This window comes from Onychomys torridus, chromosome 1, assembly GCF_903995425.1.
Source record: "Onychomys torridus chromosome 1, mOncTor1.1, whole genome shotgun sequence".
Classification (NCBI taxonomy): Eukaryota; Metazoa; Chordata; class Mammalia; order Rodentia; family Cricetidae; genus Onychomys; species Onychomys torridus.
The window spans coordinates 106,269,408-106,290,091 of record NC_050443.1 but is presented as its reverse complement, the minus strand read 5'-3'; the positions used below and the strand labels follow the sequence as shown (position 1 = coordinate 106,290,091).

The 20,684-nt window shown below is 47.3% G+C and overlaps 1 protein-coding gene across 3 annotated transcripts in view; it reads left to right on the top strand.

Moving 5' to 3' along the window:
* The window catches only part of Rgs10 (regulator of G protein signaling 10), a 44,452-nt gene that overhangs the window by 5,715 nt on the left and 18,053 nt on the right, over positions 1 to 20,684 (top strand). For 2 of the 3 annotated variants that reach the window (XM_036178634.1, XM_036178641.1), the window contains exons 2-3: positions 10,638 to 10,756; positions 12,825 to 12,911. In XM_036178634.1, the coding sequence (XP_036034527.1) occupies positions 10,638 to 10,756; positions 12,825 to 12,911 (206 nt within the window). Of the gene's footprint in view, positions 1 to 2,416; positions 2,533 to 10,637; positions 10,757 to 12,824; positions 12,912 to 20,684 lie in introns of those variants that run through there. The other variant, XM_036178647.1, reaches the window with a different exon arrangement.

Sequence of the window (20,684 nt, the reverse complement as noted above, 5' to 3'; positions counted from 1 at the left end):
CGTGTGGATCCCAGTAACTCACTGGCCAGTGAGCCTAGCCTATTTAGTAGTCCTTGGCCAGTGAGAGACTCTGTATCAAAAGAGAAGGTGGACAGTGCCTGAGGGGAGAGCCCTGTGTCTCCACCTGTTCTTGTGCATATGTCCACCAGCACACGTGTCCATCAGCACACACAGGGACAGACACACAAAAAGAAACGTGTGGGCTGGGGCTGGGGGTGTAGTTCATTTAAGAGGTGTTTATTCAGCAGGCCCAGAACTCTGAATCCAATCGCCAGCACGACATGGTGAGTTCTAGCACCAGAGAGGTAGAGGTAGGAGGTTCAGAAATTCAGAGTCATCCTTGGCTACATAGCAAGGCCAATCAGAGCTACACAAAGTCCCCTCTCAACACACACACACACACACACACACACACACACACACACACGTGTACACACACACGTACACACATACACTCACAGACACACACATACTCACAGACACACACATACTCACAGACACACACATACTCACAGACACACGCACACATACACATATAGACACACACATACATACACACTCACAGACACACACTCACACACACATATACACACAACACACACACGTACACACACATACACACAGACACACACATACTCACAGACACACACATACACATACAGACACACATATACATACACACATACACATACATACACACACAGATACACACATACACATGCATACACACAGACACACACATGCATACACACACAGACACACACAGACATACACATACACACATATACACACATACATACACATACACATACATATACACAGACACACATACATACACACACATACTCACATACACACAACAGACACACACATATACACACATACATACATGCACATACATACACACAGACACACACACACTCACAGACACACACACATACACATGCATACACACACATGCATACACACAGACACACAGTCACACACACATGCATACACACACAACACACACTCACAGACACACACATACATATACACACATACATACACACATACACATACATACATATACACAGACATACACACAGACACACATACATACACACACATACTCACAGACACACACACATACACACAACAGACACACACATATAAACATATACATACACACAGACACACAGACACACACATACACATGCATACACACACACTCACAGACACACACACATACACATGCATATACACACAGACACACAGACACACACAGAGACACACACTCAAAGACATACACACATAGACACACATACATACACACATAGACACACACACACTCACAGACACACATACATACACACAGACACACACACACTCACAGACACACATACATACACACAGACACACACACACTCACAGACACACATACATACACACATAGACACACACACAGACACAGACACACATAGGCATACACACACACACTCACAGACACACACACATACACATGCATACACACACAGACACACACAGAGACACACACTCAAAGACATACACACACAGACACACATACATACACACAGACACACACACACTCACATACACATACATACACACATAGACACAGACACAGACACACATATGCATACACACACAGACACAGAGACACACACTCACGACACACATACATACACACATAGACACACACACATACACACATATGCATACACACAGACACACACACAGACACATACATACACAGACACACATACACACACCCACAGACACACATAGACACACACACACACACACACACACACACACACACACACCAACAAACTCCACCAATCAAGCAGGAAATGCATGGGCTAATTCATGAATGGCTTGGGAGGCTGAGGCTGCGGTTTGCAGGAGTCAGAGACCAGCCAGGCTGCAACGGAAGAGCTTGCCTTAAAACCAGCCGCCCCCTCACACCCGGAGAAAGTATGACTGATTCTGACAAACACTTTTTACAGGTTTGGGATGAACCCAGGGCCTTGTGCATGCTGGGTAAGGGCTCTATCACTGGGCCGCACCCCTAGCCCAGAAGTCCCTTATCTTGAATCGAGTTCCAGACTGGGAAGAGAAAGTGTGGGGAGGAAAGGCATACTTGTACATAAACGCCGAGCTCCACTCTTGGAGACAAGGAAAGTCAGGACAGGGCTGTGGGGCCATTTCTCTTCTTTTTCCCCCCTTTTTCAAGGCCTCGGGGGCCATCATTGTTTTCCTGGGCGTCTTGCTGCCTAGAAAGTGGGGGATTCTTGGGAGGGTACAAACACAGTGTGGCATCCTTATTTCCTTCCCTCGAGTTGATGCTAGAAACTGTGGCCATCTGTTGTTTAGTTCACCCAAAAGAGGATGTTGAGGAGTCTTTTCTCTTTGGACCTGAGGGTGTCAGGGAGCCCTGAGCCTCCTACAACGCCCGCTTTGAGAGGGCAGCGGCGGCTTTGCAGCAGCGGCTTTGTCCGGTGGACCTTCTAGTGGACCAGAGCATGGAACGTAAGAACTAGCCCTTCAGAACACGTTCTTGCTTGCCCAGGGATGGAGCAGGGCTTAGGGAGGTGGGTTTTATGCTGAGACGAGCATACGGGTGACTTCTGTGCACACTTGCCTTTCTTTGAGTTCCAAGCTCTCTGATCACAGTGTCACAATGCATGTTCAGAGCCGCGCCACCCTCTGCGGCCTGTTCTCCTGTTCTTACGTGCTGGTTCATAGTAAGCTTGTTTTAAAACTTTTATATTTCATCTTCTTTTTTCCTTTTTTTTTGCTAACTGCAGTGCATGTCCACCTCCCCAGCCAGGGCCTGGCATGCCTCTAAGGTAGTTCTCACAGGCTAGATACCGGAGTGATAAATACGTAAAGTAATATTTAGATACAGGATTTCCATGACCCAGTTTCTGCGGAACCTTAAGCAGATCACCAGTTCAAACAAACAGATTCTCTGCTTCTATATTGGGATGTAACTTTAAAAAAAATGTATTATGCTTGATGTGGTGTAGGAGATAGGAACTCTTTGTATAAGTTTTCTGGGTGTAGCCTTCTCTTGAAACTTCATGCGAAGGAGCTCATCTGTTTTTCTTCTTTTTTCTTTCTGTTTCATACCTGTTCCCTTTTGTTTTGTTTTGTTTTGTTTTAATTTTATGGGCCAGAGTCTTTGGGAGTTCACACTGGTCTAGGGACTTTGCTGTGTAGCTGAGGCTGGCCTGGTGCTCCTACTCCTCAGTCTTCTAGACACTGGGCTGTAGATGAGAATGCTGGGAAGGAAGGTGGGGTGTTAGGGCTAACTGCTTTGGAATTTGGGGCTAACATCTTTGCCTTTTCCTGGATGTGAATGTCTCCTTTGTCTCCTTCAGTGTGCTGTTGAGTTTATGGGTACTTAGAGCAGCTTCTGTGAGGGTGTAAGTTGTCTCTGCCATTGAGGAAGTTGGATGTTGAGGGCTTATTAAAATATTATTTGGATTTGGGAAATCGTCTACTCAGGGCCCTTGCGTGGCTCTCCCTGGGGAGTAATAGCAGAAATCTAAGCTGCAAGCGCTCAGGCCTGTTGAGTGCTGCGGATGCCTTTTGAGTATGGATTTCTAGGGAATTCCTGTCTGGAGAAAGTCTCGATTAGGCGTGACATCATAGCTACTATAAATAATGTATTACGAAATGGATCGCAAGCAGCGCGCTCCAGCCATCTGCATGGTGGTGCTGCACACATCTTCAGAGACAGGCTTTCACCGAAGTCAGAAACCACACGGAGCAGCCAGCACTGATGGAAACGAAACTGTCTGCACATTCTGTGTGCTAGATGCTTCTCCCTCAGTCTTTCAGGACTCCTGCCCCGCCCCCGCCCCGACTCCCCCAATGTGGAACTGACCTCAAGTTTCTCAACCTTTCTCCACATTATGAGTGTTACTAGTCTCTCCCTGCTAACCATCTGCAGGATCTTACCACAGAGCTCTGGCTGAACTCTATAGAGACCAGGCTGGCCTCGAACTCAGAGATGTGCCTGACTCTGCCTCCCAAATGCTGGGACTAAAGGACAACCTGCTGTTGTCAGCCTCTTCAAAGCTGCTCTTTTCTGGCCTCTCAATATAAAGAGGAGCAAAGTCAACATTAAACACAGCAATGGAGCCTTGAGGGAAAGAACAGGTGCCCTGAAGCCAGACTGTCCGCCTTTGGAGCAAGATTTTCATTTCCTCGATTGGTGACCCTAAGAGGTCTCATATCTCAGCTTCTTCACCCAAAAATGGGGATGTTATAAATGTCACACGAGAGAGCTTTGCAAGGCCGAAATGATTCAACCCACATGAAAGTGTGGGGCGCAACCTCACACCTGGCAAACAATTTGTAAGTAAGTGGTCTTGTTATCAGCTAAAGATAAATTTACTGAAAAATTAGGACCAGGCTTGCAAAAACTTGAAGATCTGAAAAGAGGTAGGAAAACCAAACAGAAAACAGTCAAGCAACCACAGAACTCCCTTTCTTCACTGCAAAATGTAAACAGAAAAAATTGAGGCAAACTAATATTACTGCAAATTGCTTCTTATAGCTTGAGAAATCTTAAAGCTGCTAGAAAAGCACGTTTAATGTATTTTCCCCCCACCTGGGCATTCTAAGCCTGTTTCCTTGCCTAATCATCTAAAATGGAAATTTGTCGATGAAAAAGGGCAAGCAGGCTGGGGAGATGGCCCTGGCAGTCAAGGGCTTGCTCTGAATGCAGGAGGACCTGAGTGTGATCCCAGACTCAGGTAGAAGAAGCCAGTTTAGTTTGCAATTGTAACCCCAGTCCTGGGGAAGTGGAGGATCCCTGGGGTTCATGGCCAGCTAGTTTGGTAGAACCAGCCAGTTCTGGGTAAAAGTGAGAAACTCAGACTCAAAATCCAAGGTAGAAAGTGGCTGAGAAAGACACTGGGGACCTCTGGCCTGTATACAGCATGCGCGCGCGCGCGCACACACACACACCTAACTACTCATGAGTATGAATGAGAGAGTACCTGAATTTTGTGGATTTCAGGACAAGGTTTGGGCAGTTGTGAAATCTTGGCATTGCATTATTATTATTATTATTTTTATTGTCATTATTAGCATCAGTCATTAGTGTTAGTATTTTGAGAGGGTCTTCCCACATAGGCATGACTGATCTGATGCTCATTGGTGAATAAGCCTGGCCTTGAACTTCCAAGGATCCTCCTGACACTGACTCCAGGTGTGGGACTGCAGACCTGTGCCACCATGTCTTTAAGATTAGAAGTAAGCTTGCTTTGCTATTGAGAAAAGTTACTCTTTCTCTTGTATGTTACTAAGTGAACTATATCCCGTTTAAAGTGAACTGAGATAGCGTAGGGTCCCTTACTCAGGCTGTATCAAAAAGTAGATTAAGTCTTCTGAGTAGGGGACACTGAGTCACAGAAATGCCCCAAATTCAGGTGACTTCTCGGCTATGCCAGATGGAGTGGCTGGTGGTCCATCTTACCGGAACTTGGGGATGATGGCTTGTTGTGAGCTGGGTGCAGTTTGCATCTGTCTCCAAGTTCCTGTCTTGAAATGCAGTTCCTATTGTGAGGTACTAGGAAAGTGGAGGGAACACTTTTCAGGTATACTGTTTAGATCTGGAGCCTCTGGCAGCTGAATCAATGAGCCAAAATAAACCTCTTGTTTTATAAAGTAACCTGCCTCAGGTATGTTGTTATAGAAATGAAAAAAAAAATAGACAAAATATAGATGCTATTAAGTGAATTGTGTTTGCTGATGTTGAAGATCTTTGTTGTAACAACAACAAAAATCTTTTTTGTTTTGTTTTAGTTTTTTGAGACAGGGTTTCTCTGTGTAGCCCTGGCTGTCCTGGAACTTGCTCTGTAGACCACACTGGCCTCAGACTCACAGAGATCCACCTGCCGCTGCCTCCCAAATGCTGGGTCAAAAGCGTGCACCTCCACTGCCCATCCACAACAAAAATCTTAATCAAACTTGAAAGTCAGGCATGGACCTGTAATTCCAGCTCCTCTGGAGACTGAGGCAGGAGGATTTCTAAGATCAATACCTGTCTGGGCTACAAAGTAAGTTCAAGGCCAGCCTGGGCTACCTTTTCTCAGAATGAAGAAGAGGAGAGGGGAGGGGAAGAGCGGAAGAAGGGGGAGGAGGGGGAGGAGGGGGAGGAGGGAGAGGTGGTGGGTGAGAACATAGTTCAGTGGTAGAGCACTTGCCTAGCATGTGCGAGGTCCTGGAGTCAGTCCCCAGTATTGAAAAACAAACAACAAAAACCCTTAAAGTCAATCTGAAGTCTTGGAAAAGATCCAAACCAGTATCTAAGGAAAGTGAAAACACATGACAGGAGCTGGGAGAAGAATCCTGTGGGAAAGTTACAGTGGCAGAGAGATGGACAAGGGGAGGCTTCCTCTTAGTCAGGAGAACTGCAGTCGGAAAGAGGCTCAGCAGCTAAGAGTGCATACCACTCGGAAAAGACTTGAGCACTCTGGTTCCCACCATGCTGACCCAGCAGCTTACAACTACCTGGAGCACCAGGTCTGGTGCCCTCTTCTGGCTTCCTTGGGCACTGCACTCACATGTGCATACCCCTCCCTTATATACACTTACACACACACACACACACACACACACACACACACACACACACACACACGAGTTCTGAAGTTAAAACACCAGTAACCAGGACTTTTAAGAATACCTTTCTAAGCCTCTCCTGAAAAACCACACAATATTATTCTTTCCTGATGCAAGGGATATGAGAGTCCTGGAGTGTACTTGTGAGAGACTACCATTTTGTGTGTTCCAAGGACCCCAGAGTCCTATGGAGGCAATCCTGATGGGGACAGATAGGTCCCATTGGTTCCATGTGGTGATTGTTTAGACATGTCATCCAAGACAAGTCATTTTCTTGGATTTTTGTTTCTATTCTAAGGAGGCAGTCTAAATAGTGGACCTGGAGTTGTACAACTTAGTGTGTATGTGTGTGCTTGTGCACATACATTCTGTGTATGTGTGCATGTGCATATGCATGAGCACAGCCTGTATGTGGAAGCCAGAGATTGATGGTATTCCTTAATCACTTCCGCCGTGTTATTTTGGGACATGGTTTCTCACTGAACCTGGGATTCTGTGATTCAGCTTGACTGCCTTGTCAGTGAGCCCCAGCAACCCTCCTGTCTCTGCACTGGGCTTATGTAGGTACTGCTATATATGGGTATATGTGGGTGCTGGCTTTGTATGTGGGTGCGAGGGATTGACCTCAGGGACCACAGGGGCCATCTCGCTTTTTGGTCAACTGAAAGCTGCCACAAAAAGCTAATCCACAAACTTGATTAACATCAGCAGTAAAGGGGTGCTTCGCATTTCCCCAGCCATAGAGCCAGCTTTCAACTGCCTGGCTGCAACCCACCAAGCACATTTATTTGCCAGAGAGCAAGGCGGTGAGCCCCCTAGCATGGTGTGATTGATTATTTAAGAGTGCCAAGAATTTTGGCGTCCTTTCAGACCACAGCTGAAAACATGGAAGAGAGCGTGTGGCTACCTGAGGTAATCTCTAGAACAGTGTGCACTTGTGCCCTGCTGTTTATTTACTTAAGAGGGTCTGCTGGAGCAGTGGAGGAAATGGTCAAACTGTCTTCTCGAGGCAGAGGACAGAAGGTAAGTTAGAGGGATGCTTGGTGGAATGAGCTCTGCTTCGGGAAATCTCTTGTAATGATGATTTAAAATGATGATATGTGGGGAGAAACCGTGTCCAAGGATGGACGTTCCATGATGGATAGGAGCCAGGAACTCATTTCTTACCCATGAGTCGGAGAGAGTCACTTCGGAAAGTCAACAGGGTCGTCTGGTAAAGTGATCTAGGGAGTTTACTCGGACAGAGGGATGGGGCTGCTGCAAATAATTTCTCACATTATTAGGAGTATCTGTCATGATGGCGAGCATGAACACTGTCCCTAGGTTTCTGATGCTACTTTATGGAGGTGCAGGAGACAGAGCCCCAGAAAATTAAGAGGTCAAGGTGTGGATCTGCATGTGTTAGTACAGACAGGCAACTCCAGCCCTGGAAAGGCCAAGGCAGAAGACTGTGAGTTCTAGGCTAGCATAGGCTACATAGTGAGACCCACTCTCAAAAAAGCCAAACAAAAATTCAAGATTAGGATGTGTTGTTTTACATCCTAAAAGGATGCCAACTGTCCGCTGTGAAGTATTTATTCTCATGCTCCCTCGCTCTCTTCCTGGTGTGTGTACAGATAAGCATGTAAGCGTATGTGCATACGTTTGAAGCCAGTGATCAACTTGTAATTGTTCCTAGTCACTGTTCACTTTGTTTTTGAGACAGATTCTCAGTGGCCTGGGACTTACCAGTTCAGCCAGGCTCACACGTGGGTGCTGGGAATCAAACCCTGGTCCTCATGCTTGTATATACAAGCCAACTTCTCGGCCCAAGTCTAGTATATTCTGATACGAATTTTCTTAAATAGCCATTTTCAGTGATTAATAAGTTATAAATTTTTTTCAATCCTGCTTTAAAAGTGATTTACTTTGTTGGTCTCTTAATAGAAAGTTTATTTCCTTCTAGATTCAAGCTTTTCTTTCTTTCTTTCTTTCTTTCTTTCTTTCTTTCTTTCTTTTTTTCTTTTTTTCTTTCTTTCTTTCTCTCTCTCTCTCTCTCTCTCTCTCTCTCTCTCTCTCTCTTTCTTTCTTTCTTTCTTTTTTTATAATCTTATCTCTAATGTTGTGCTAGTTGTAACACAGTTCCCTCGGTAGGTCGTTCTTTCCAGAAAGGGGAAAAAGGGACTGACCAAGTACTGCTCTCAGATAGACTTCCTGTTTTTTGTCCCCGATGGAGACATAATAATTCTATATATTTGTTAGCTATGATGGAGCACTTAAACACATGTTGTATCAGGATCAGGTCAGAGTAATTGCCGTACCTACCACTTCAGATTCTTCTCATTTCTTTGTGAGACTCTTTCTACCTGCTGTGGAGAAATTGCACAGTTTGGACTTCCATCTTAAATCCTTGGATAACCTGGAGCTCAGAGGACCCCCTTCAAATGCGTGCACAAATTTTACTACGGCCTTGTAGCTCAAACCAATCAAGCGGGGGTTTGAACTTGGACTCAACCAAAGTGATATGCCAGCAGTTTCCCGTGACTCTAGGACTGGGTCACGTCTGCAGACATGTCTTATGCATTGCTTCTTCCTTCAGCCAGGTGGCCCCGGTGTGATAGTCTGAGACCCTCTGTCACTTTTTCTTTGGTAAAGAGGGTGTTAGATGTCAAGACTGTTAATGTAAGATGTCCCATGCAGTCACCCGTTCACTCTGTGGACCAACAGGTTAGGGAACTGCCTCAGGGTCAGTGATATTTCATTCATTCATTCATTCATAGACAGTGTCTCATGTTTCACTAGCTAGCTTTGAACTCACTGTATAGCCAAGGGTGACTGAACTCCTGATCTCTCTGCCTCCCAAGTGCTAGGATCCCAGGCAGGTGCTACCACCGCTGCTTTTGTGTAGGTAAGGAAGGAACCCAGGGCTCTGTGTATGCTAGGCAAGCACTCTCCCATCTGAGCCACATCGCTGGCTATATTTTTAGGGATATGACATATCAAACAACAACAACAACAACAACAACAACAACAACAAACCAAACTAAACTAAACTGATGCAGAGACTTCCATGATGAACCAGACAACAGAGCTTTAAATACAAACTGGCTAAGTGTGATATGAAACCTCACTGGAGGTCCAGATGAAAGGGAACATGGAGACTAGTGGTGCTTTATTTAAAATGTTGGCATTTGCTTGTCATGAATTTTCTTTGTTCTGGGACTCAGGATAGAACCCAGGACTCTGCACATGCTAAGCAAGCATTCTTACCCCTCACACACATCCCTAGTCCCATTATGGATTCTTTTTTTTAGATAGGGTCTCTCTGTGTAGCTTTGGTGCCTGTCCTCACTCTGTAGACCAGGCTGGCCTTGAACTCACAGAGATACCCCTGCCTCTGCCTCCTGAGTACTGGGATTAAAGGCGTGCGCCACCACCTGGCCCATTATGGATTCTTTGAGCATTCATTTTGAATTTGGAAAAAAAGTGCCACATGAAGATACTTATCTTGATGCTTGCATATCTGGACAACTCCTGGTGTGATTGTCCTCATCCTGGCCCTGCTTCACATAAGGAAGACGCAGAAGATGCTGCTGTCTTGGAGCCTTCAGACCCGTGGAGTCTCCATAACTGTACAAAAGCAGAGAGAAAAGAGTCGATGCTGAGTCAGGGGTCCATGGGAGGAGGGTTGCAGAGAGATTCAGGGTCAATGGACAAACTGGGACATAATAGGATGTAGTAGAAATGGCAAGTCCCTTGCTCTGAGCCTCTTTTTTTTTTTTTTTTTTTTTTTGTCTTAACCTTAGTTGTTGGGTTTTTTTTGTCTGAACAACAGGGGGAATAGTGACTCCCACCTCAGTAGACTGAGTCTACCGGGTTAGGCCCTGGTACATGTTGGTTTGGGGATGATGGTGGTGATGACATCGAAGTATAGATTTACTGTAAAATCCTCAGATGCACCATCTGCACAGGACAGAGCCTTTGGGTGGTGACACTGTCTGAACTGTGTTTTGTAGATATCCATGACAGCGATGCGAGCCCAAGCAGCAGCCACCAAGGCCTCATGAGCACGGCCAAGTGGGCGACCTCCTTGGAGAATCTTCTGGAAGATCCAGAAGGCGTGACAAGATTTAGGGTTTGCTTTTTTATTGTTCATTGGAACTGATGTAACAGGAAAGCTTAGATATGTATATGATGGGGGGTGGGGGCAGAGGGACAAGGACAATGTTTAACACTGTCTGCTCCAGATAGAGACTAAGAACTGCTCCCTGACCACTTTGGACCTCCAAAGGGACATGCAGCCTGTCTCTGGTTTTCATATAATTAGTGGGGAAGGAGGGGGGGAATGGGGGAGGGTGCTAGTGTGGGGTCTGGAGGAAGGATTTCCAGGACTGGCAGGGATGATCTGTGTCTCTCTGGCATGAAAGTTTGTTCTCTCCAGTCTCAGACCCTCTTTGGATGCATCACTACTGTTGAGAGAGGCTGGATGATAACTAACAAAGTGAAGCTGGGGAAAGAATCTCTCAAAGGAGGGCTGGTGGACAGAGAAGGGCTGATGATGGACAGGGAAGGGCTGATGATGGACAGGGAAGGGCTGATGGACAGGAAGGGCTGATGATGGACAGGGAAGGGCTGATGGTGGACAGGAAGGGCTGATGGTGGACAGGAAGGGCTGATGATGGTGGACAGGAAGGGCTGATGATGGACAGGGAAGGGCTGATGATGGACAGGAAGGGCTGATGGTGGACAGGGAAGGGCTGACAATGGACAGGGAAGGGCTGATGATGGACAGGGAAGGGCTGATGATGGACAGGGAAGGGCTGATGGACAGGAAGGGCTGATGGACAGGAAGGGCTGATGATGGACAGGAAGGGCTGATGATGGACAGGAAGGGCTGATGGTGGACAGGGAAGGGCTGATGGTGGACAGGAAGGGATGATGATGGTGGACAGGAAGGGCTGATGGTGGACAGGAAGGGCTGATGATGGACAGGAAGGGCTGATGATGGACAGGGAAGGGCTGATGATGGACAGGGAAGGGCTGATGGTGGACAGGGAAGGGCTGATGGTGGACAGGAAGGGCTGATGGTGGACAGGAAGGGCTGATGATGGACAGGGAAGGACTGATGATGGACAGGAAGGGCTGATGGTGGACAGGGAAGGGCTGATGGTGGACAGGAAGGGCTGATGGTGGACAGGAAGGACTGATGATGGACAGGGAAGGACTGATGATGGACAGGAAGGGCTGATGATGGACAGGAAGGGCTGATGATGGACAGGGAAGGGCTGATGATGGACAGGGAAGGGCTGATGATGAACAGGGAAGGGCTGATGGTGGACAGGAAGGGCTGATGATGGACAGGAAGGGCTGATGGTGGACAGGAAGGGCTGATGGTGGACAGGAAGGGCTGATGGTGGACAGGAAGGACTGATGGTGGACAGGGAAGGGCTGATGGTGGACAGGAAGGGCTGATGGTGGACAGGAAGGGCTGATGGTGGACAGGGAAGGGCTGATGGTGGACAGGAAGGGCTGATGGTGGACAGGAAGGGCTGATGCTATCAAGAAATAACTTTTCCTGCCAGTATGACTGCCGCTGCTCATTGGAGGATCACACCAGTCTTTGGCAATTTGGCTTTTTAAGTGATGGGCCGAGGTGCTGCTGGTCCTCATGGAGCTCCTGGCGTGGAGAGTAGAAGTGTAAGCGTTGTCTAGATGCCAGGGAGGTTTGAATGCAGCCGCAGAGCTGACCATGTGCTAACTCTTTACCAGCAGTCCCAGGAAAGCACACCTCCAACTTAAAATGGTCTCCGTCACTGTGATTTGGACAGGCTTAATATTTTCTTTCCTTTTGTTTAAAAAAAGGGCCTGGCTTTGGAGGAATGCACTTTGTCTAAACAGTGTCTGGAAGGGGCTGATAGATCTTCCACTTTAATTTACTTTTGGTAATTTATTGTCAGCTTAGAAATGCGACTAGATTCTCCGCTTCATTTTTATTCTGCCCTGCAATGTCAAAACCATTAAGGTGAAATGCGTAAGAAATTCTCGTTTCAACATTAAACACATTCTTTGTTTTTCTGGGTGGAGTTTTTTCAAGGGATGATTAAACCTGGCTCCTCTGTCCGCTTTTGCCATCCTTGAAAGGAAGCTCGTGTTTTCTCAGCGCTGAACACTACATGACTTCTCTCCCTCTTTTTTATATGTAGGAATTTCTGAAGAAGGAATTCAGTGAAGAAAATGTCTTGTTTTGGCTAGCATGCGAAGATTTCAAGAAGATGGAGGACAAGAAGCAGGTACTTCTCTGCCTTCTGTTTTTGTGATGAATTTTCCTCCTATTATGGCGTCACAGCTGCCTGTTGCCTGGATCTGGGAACTGCCCAGACTGTGGATTCATACTAGGTCCGAGGGAAGATTTCAGCTCCCCAATTGGTACCTAGTGCTGACCAAATACTAACAGTTTTTGTTCTTTTCGTTTTTTGTAGATGTAAACATTTGTTATTTGTAGTGTGGCATTTCGTTGACTGTTTTCTTCATAAATAAGTCACGAGGGTGTCTCCCCAAGGTGACACTGGTGTTGTCAGGCATGATTAGCAGATGTGTGGCTGTGAAAGCACACTGTTCATCAGGTGATTCTTTGTGAACCCCCAGGAGCTGACAGGCATTCTATGTAGGAAGTTTCTGACTTCTCCCAGGGGTAGCCTTTAGGCCTCACCAGGTGGGGTTCTGAAATGACCTCTCCCTCTTTCTAAGGGCTACCAAAGGCCGTAAGTCCTGTGAAAGAGTGCAGAGTCTGTTGAAATGGAGGGTGGGGGCTGGCAGAGGATGTCCGGTCCTGCTTCCAGCACCTGGGTTCAGTGCTCCCTAAGGGTCCTAAGGCCGTGCTTACAGCCTGCTTCAGTCTTCAGCCCTCTGCTGGGGGTGCTCCAGGCCTCGGCTTCACTACCCTTGTTCTTCTGTCTCTGGGACCTGGGGGGCCCCTCTTCCCATAGAACCTTCTCCCAAGATTGGACATTTAGATTCTTCTTTTTTCCCTCTGGTACTGGGGATTTAATCTAGGGTGTGGTCCATGTTGGGCAAGCATTTACCACTGAGACATGTGCCCAGTCTCATTGTATTGTCTTTTGACTCTTTTGACGGGGTCTCACTAAGTTGTGCAGGTTGGCCTTGAACTTACTCCCAACAGGCCACTGTATCCGAGTAGCTATGATTACAGGCCCGTGCCTGTAATTCTAAAGTAAAACCACCTAATTTGTCAACATTGGAACTAATTCTAGTTAATAACCTTACTGTCTTAGTCACTGTTCTGTTTCTGTGAAGAAACACCATGACCAAAGGCAACTTATACAAGAAAAGCATTTAACTGGGGGTGGGGGGTTGCTTGCAGTTTCAGAGGGTCAGTATGTAATCATCACAGCGAGAAGCAAGATGGCAGGCAGGCAGGCATGGAGCTGGATCAGTAGCTGAGAGTTTACATCCTGATCCATAATGAGACTGGTCTTGGCATGGGCTTTTGAATACCCCCCGCCCCCCAGTAACATACCTCCTCCAACAAGGCCACACTTTCTAATCCTTCCCATACAGTTTACCAACTGGGAACTAGATATTCAAATAGATGAACCTATGGAGGCCAATCTCATCGAAACCACCACACTTGCCCTCCAAACAGAACATCTCTCCAGACAGAGGTAGCTTGTAAGCTGCCAGGTTTGGAGGTTCTGTCTCTAAAAGCTGGAATCTCCAGGGCCAGCAGCCATGAACTGTTTGCAGACAACAGCCTGGAAAAGGCACCTTATTGCTGTCTTCCAAAGGTCTCTTCCCAGGATGGAGCAGCCTGTGGCCTTCTTCCTTCTTGGAATGGACAAGAAGTAAATCTGAGATGGGTTCCCCTAGCTTCAGTCTCCCAGGCTGGCCTCGCTCTACTGGGAATGACTGTGGCTTCTGTGGCTTCTGTGGCTTTTGTGGCTTTCTGCCGTTTTCTCCCCAGAGCATCCTTGTTGGAGAAGGGACTTAGTGAGGAAGTGGGAAGTGCACCAGCATTGGAAAGGTAGGCTTCAGGGTTGAGGTCCCCTGGGAAGGAGCACACCCCATTCTCCTCCGTCCCCAGTGTTGAACAGGCCTTGGAGAAACACTGCTATTTGCTGGCTTTTGTGCATCTGGTGTGACCAGCATCATACCATGAACATCTAGCTCAGAGTCAGGTGGCCAAGCGGATGTCCTTCGTCTGCCTTCTTTGAAGGTCAGGTAAGAGGGGGACCCACAAGAGAACAGATCTATCCTTGTGGCCCAGACAGGAAGCCAAGGTCCTGGGTAGAGCTGGGCTTAAACCATGATCTGGAGCCAGCCAGCCAGCCCCCTGCACACCTGCCCTGTGTGTGTCTGTTCTTGTGGAGTGCCCAGTCCTTGTGGAGTGCCTGCTCAGTGCCAGGCATTGTGAAAAACCCTGGAGACACGCACCTCATGGACAAACCAGATAAGCTTCGTTAAAAGCTCTGCAAGTGTGATGCATGTAGACACCAGAAGTGGGAAGCCTAAGGGCAAGGGAGTCACCAAGGTCTGCTGGGAAGTGAGTTGTAGCCCGAGACCTGCAATGGTGGTTGGGGACTCTAGAAGCAGGAACAGCATATGAGAAGACCAGCCCAGTGACAAGAGCAGGTGGAGTGTCCTGTTTGCCAAGGTGTCTACTGGGCTGTGTTTGAAGGTAAGGTTAAGTATGGCCCGATCTGAGAATGGGGGTGCATGGCAAGAAGGGACCTCATGCCGTGGCCCTGGAGAGTCCCTATAGGACCTTAATGTTGTATGTGGCAGATGTAGTATTGGGCGGCACTGCTCTGCTATAGACTACAGAAATCTAGACTCAGCAGCCCTTCTCTTCACCCCCATGTCCCCATTACTGGGCTCTGGAAGGCTTGTGTCCCCAAGTCTGGAACATAACCCAGTGATATAATAAATGATGAGTTGACTACCCCCGCCCCCACACACACCGCCCAAGGAAAAAAGATGCTTGTCTCAAACTTTCCTTTGGAGCATGACAAGTCAGGCCTCCATCTTATGCATTTCTCAGCACTCTTCCAAGCTCCGACAGAACAGCTCACCAAGCTTTGAACACTCGGGGGGCTTTTCCAGCCCAAAGTTCCAAAGTCCTTCTGCAATCCTCCATAGAACCCCACAGTCAGGTCTGTCACAGCCATACCTCACTCCAGGTACCAATTTCTGTGCTTGTTAGGGTTCCTAGAGCCATGATGAAGCAAGAGCAACTTGGAGAGGAAAGGCTTATTTGGCTTACACTTCCACATCAAAGTCCGTCACTGAAGGAAGTCAGGACAGGATGTCAAACAGGGTAGGACCCTGGAGGCAGGGGCTGATGCGGAGACCATGGAGGAGTGCCACGTACTGGCTTGCTCAGCTGGTTTTCTTATAGTACCACCCACCCACAGTGAGCTGGGCCCTCCCACATCAGTCACTAATTAAGAAAATTATGGTTTGTCTACAGCCCAGCCTTATGGAGGCATTTTATCAATGGAGACTCCCGCCTTACAGATGAGTCTAGCTTGTGTCAAACTGACATAAAACTAGCCAGCACACCGCTGCTGGGAACAGTGGAGCCCCAGGTGACACTAGCCTGTCTGGGTCTTGGTCAAGGCCACAGCATTGAGCCTCCATGTTGCTATCATTCACAGATATGCAGGGGTGTGATTTGAGAGGTCAGTGGCAGCCCATGTTAGGCTACAGGGTGTTGCATCAGCATTCAGAGCCACCCTCTGCTCCTGGCCTACAGGCTCTCCTGGTCCAGCTGCTGGGGAGGTAGAACTAGGCAGTCAGCTCTGAGTTACTAGTTTCCAGGAGTGGAGGAGGAGGCAGGCTCTCCCTGCAGAAGGCACCTAACTGAATTTCACAATCAAACTTACCACATCTGCCCCAAAGGGAGTGTGGGAGGCTGGGAGGCTTTATCTCTCCCTGCAGTCGATGGAGGCAGCTGTGAGCTCGATGCAAATCAGACTTTCAAACCTCTGCTAGTTTAAGGACAACTTTGATGATTTGTTTTTCTTTTTCTGTTTTTTTTTTTTTTTTTTTTTTGTGTGTGTGTGTGTGTGTGTGTGTGTTGTGCGTGTATGCATGAGGTTTTTTTGTATGTGTATGGGCACACGTGTGGTGTGTGGGTGCTCATGTACATGTGAGAACATGCCTATGGAGACCTGAGATTGTTGTGAAGAGCACCTTTCTATTCCTCCACTTTAGTCAACGAGACAGGGTCACTCAGTCAAACCCAGAGCTTGTTCAGACGGCTGGTCTCCCTAACCAGCTTGTACTGACTTTCTTTCCCAGCCTGGCATTGCAGGGAAGCAGCGTATGTCAGTCCCAGGGATTGGAATGCTGGTGCTCACACTTGTGTGGCAAGAGCTTCACTACCCAGCCTCTCCTCAGTGAATATCTCACTCGTTTATGCCGAGCATCGTGTGTGATTGACTTCTCCATCTCTTGTAGTCTGTCTTTCTGTCTCTCATGCTCGTGAGTTCAGGCATCTTTGTTTTTCTTCCTTTCCATATTATCCAAGCATCTAGACCTGTGCTGGGCACACCATTGTGTCTCTTCCTCTCTGTGGGATGAAGGTGTGTCCTCCACTCAGGCTGGACTCTGACCTTGTCCTGAAGCTGGGCCACAACAGTGGGCTTGATAGATGAGCATATATTCTAGCCTGCTGGGACTTTTAACTCTTTGAAGCCCCGAAGAGTAGAACAGCCCGAGTCTTGATGGTCTACCCTGGTCTGTGCTCCACTGTGACCTGGCAAGCTACTGGGCAAAGAAGGGCCATGGCTAGGAAGGTCCAGCATTGCATGCATCAAGGGAATGCTGGGGACTTTGGGAACTGGGGAAATGACATTTCTTGCCTCCCATGGTCCAGTTTTCTTTGTTTCATATACCTGCCATAACTCCCATGCATCTGTAGTTAGCACCTTCCATCCCTCTGTGGTTGAAAACCATTCTCTCATGTGGCCTTTCCCTATGAGTTAGCATGGGATGTATGCCTAGCTTCTAGAGTAATTCAGCATTTATAAAACTACAGACACAGCGTTAGAGAGACTTCTCAGCTTCAGAGCCCAGTCTACTCTTCCAGAGGACCAGAGTTTGGTTCCCAGCATCCTTGTCAGGTTGCTCACAACCATATGTAACTACAGTTACAGGGGATGAGATGCCTCTGGCCTCTGTGGGCACCCACAAGTATGTGCACAATCCCCCATACATATACAGATAATTAAAGATGGGAATAAATCTTTAAAAAGAACTCCAGAGGAAGCTCCAACATGGTACTCATTTTTTGGCTAACTCTGAATTCATCCATCCATCCATTCATTCATTCACTCATTCATCAGTCAGCTCATGTACACTGAGCCTGTTTACTGTGTGGTAAGTATTGAAAAGTACCTGGCATTGTACAGCCCACATGGAGAATGGGGCAAGGAGGTAGGGTAGGGACCAGTATCCAGTGTTCACAGCTCTGAGAGCTGTGCCAGCACTTAAATATGATGACAATCCCTTGCATTTTAATAGTGTTCCAAAGCTTACAGTTATGGGAGTCCATGGTATTATTATTATTATTATTATTATTATTATTATTATTATTATTTTGGTATATTTTGTTTAACACTACAACTTGATCTCATACCTGGCTATATTTGGGTGTGATTTTTTAAGTGTTTTTAAAGAGTTTAAAATGTTCCTTAAAAGAAGTTTGTCCATGAGTGAGTGGGCTGCATAAGAAGGGCACATGGCCTTCACCCTCAGCACCCTCCAGAACTCATGGGCCATCTAGTTTGGGTACTGTCTCTCTGACCACAGCCTGTGATGTGAATTTTTAATCCATTTAATCCATTTTCACCATGGGAGTAGCAGGGTCCACGCTGAACCTTAGGAACTCAGTCTGATGCTGGCCCCTGTGCTTGCTGCCCGCTGCCTCTGCTTCTCCCTGCAAGATGGAATTGCCAGGTGCAGGCCTGGGGAGCCCAGTCAGTGCTCTAATAAAGCACCAGCTGCTCCCTCCCTCCTCCCTCCCCCCCTGCTTCCCACTGGAGACAGGATCTTGTGGTGGTGGTATGTTTGATGAACATGTGGGACCAGAGGAGGATGCCAGGTGCTGTCATCCTCTGACTCATTCTCTGAAACACGTTCTCTCACTGAACCTGGAGCTCACCAGTCTCCAGCTAGGCTGGACTGCAAGTCCCAGTGATCTTCCTGAGACAAGATCTTGCTCTACTGCCCATGCTAACCTTGAACGCTTGGCCTCAAGTGGTCCTCCTTCCTGCGGGTGCCTGCAACCATGTTTTTGCTTGCTTGTTTGTTTCCTGTGAAGACCCTTTCCCCCTGATTTGGGCTCTTCATTCTAATTTTTTCTTTCCTCCCTTCTCATCTCTGGATTTTGGTTCCTACATTTATTTATTTACTTTTAAAGATCACGACTTTATCTTCAGATGGTCCTTTTGGACTTCCCTGCTTTTGTGTGTGTTTTTTTTCCCCACAGACAAGGACGCTTCAGTCCCTTCCCAGTGGTCTGCAAGCCTGATACATTCGTAACCTGGGCACATCCATTCAGCAGGCCAGGAAGGCTCTGCTGGGGGGGTCTGTATTTGGAACTCACCTTGACCCCTGTATTCATCCTGGCAGGTCTCCTTGCTCTCATTCTCTGGGCCCCCCCTCACTCAATTTATTTTATTTTACTTTCGGAGCTGAGGACCCAAGTGCTCTACCAGTGAGCTAAGCCCCAAAGCCCATCTTTAAAATTATCTTTATTAGATTTATTCACTTGATATGTGAATGTTTTGTACCCACATATACAACTGCATCACATGAGTGCTTGGTGCCTGTGGAGGTCAGAAAAGGGCCTCAGATCTCCCGGAACTGAAGTGGTTATGAGCCACCATGCGGGTGATGGGAATTGAACCTGGAAGAGCCTCAAGTGCTCTTAACAGCTGAGTCATCTCTCCAGCACCCCTCAGCCCCCTATTAAAACAATTATTTCTATTTCATGTGTATGAGTGTGTGTCTGCCTTTATTTTCTGTGGATGAGTGTGGGTCTACATGTATGTTTGAGCCCATGTGCATACCTGGTACTCATGGAAGCCAAGAGAAGTCAAATCTTGGAATAGCAGTTAAAAATCTGTTATGAGCTTTCACCTAGGATTAAAATTTCTTATTATGTATATATATGAAGCTGTGTCTGTGTGAGTATATGCTGTGTGTGTGTGTATGTATGTATGTGTGTGTGTGTGTGTGTGTGTGTGTGTGTGTGTGTGTGTGTATGTATGGCTGTGGAGGTCAGAAGGGATATTGGATCTCTGGAGTTTGAGTTACAAGTGCTTGTGAGCCACCCACGCTGGGTGCTGGGATCCAAACTCCAGTCCTCAGAAAGGGCAGGAAACAGTCTTTTTTTCATTTTTATTTTAATTAATTAATTAATTAGAGAAAGTCTCACCAGAGAGCATACAGTTTCAGAATCCAGGGCAGAGCTCAAATTTAGGGAGGGGCTAGGAGAGCACAGGATCCGGTAAAAGAGAAAGACAGAATCTTGAGAATCTTGAGAGAGCAGGGCTCTCTGGTGAGGGAGCAGGGTGAAGGACAAAGGCAGGCAGGCAGGCGAGGTAGATCGGACTGGAGCCAGAGAGTCATCCAGAGACCCCTGGAGGGGCTTAACAATCAGAAGCAGCCATGAGCCCCCAGGCACCAGGGCCTGAGACGCAGGATTCAGCTGAGAAGGGGGAGAGAGTGGGTGGGAGGACTCTTCTCTTGAGATGCATCTGTTGAAATTGGGAGTGAGGAGGCTGTTTGCCACGGGGAAGTGGAGTAAAAGCTTTTACAGCAGCGGAGGACCAGCATGTGCCCTAATGGGGGAGAAGAGGCCACACTGCACCTCCTAAGTGCCAGGCTACCCATTACTTTGCTGTTCTGAGTAGATGGGTGTCTGGGGCTGTGAGGGAAGTGAATTCACTTCTATTAAACCGACTTTGGTTGGGAGTGGGAATTGAGGGCTGACTTCCCACCCAGCGTTGCTGCAAACCAGGCATTGTCATACCTGA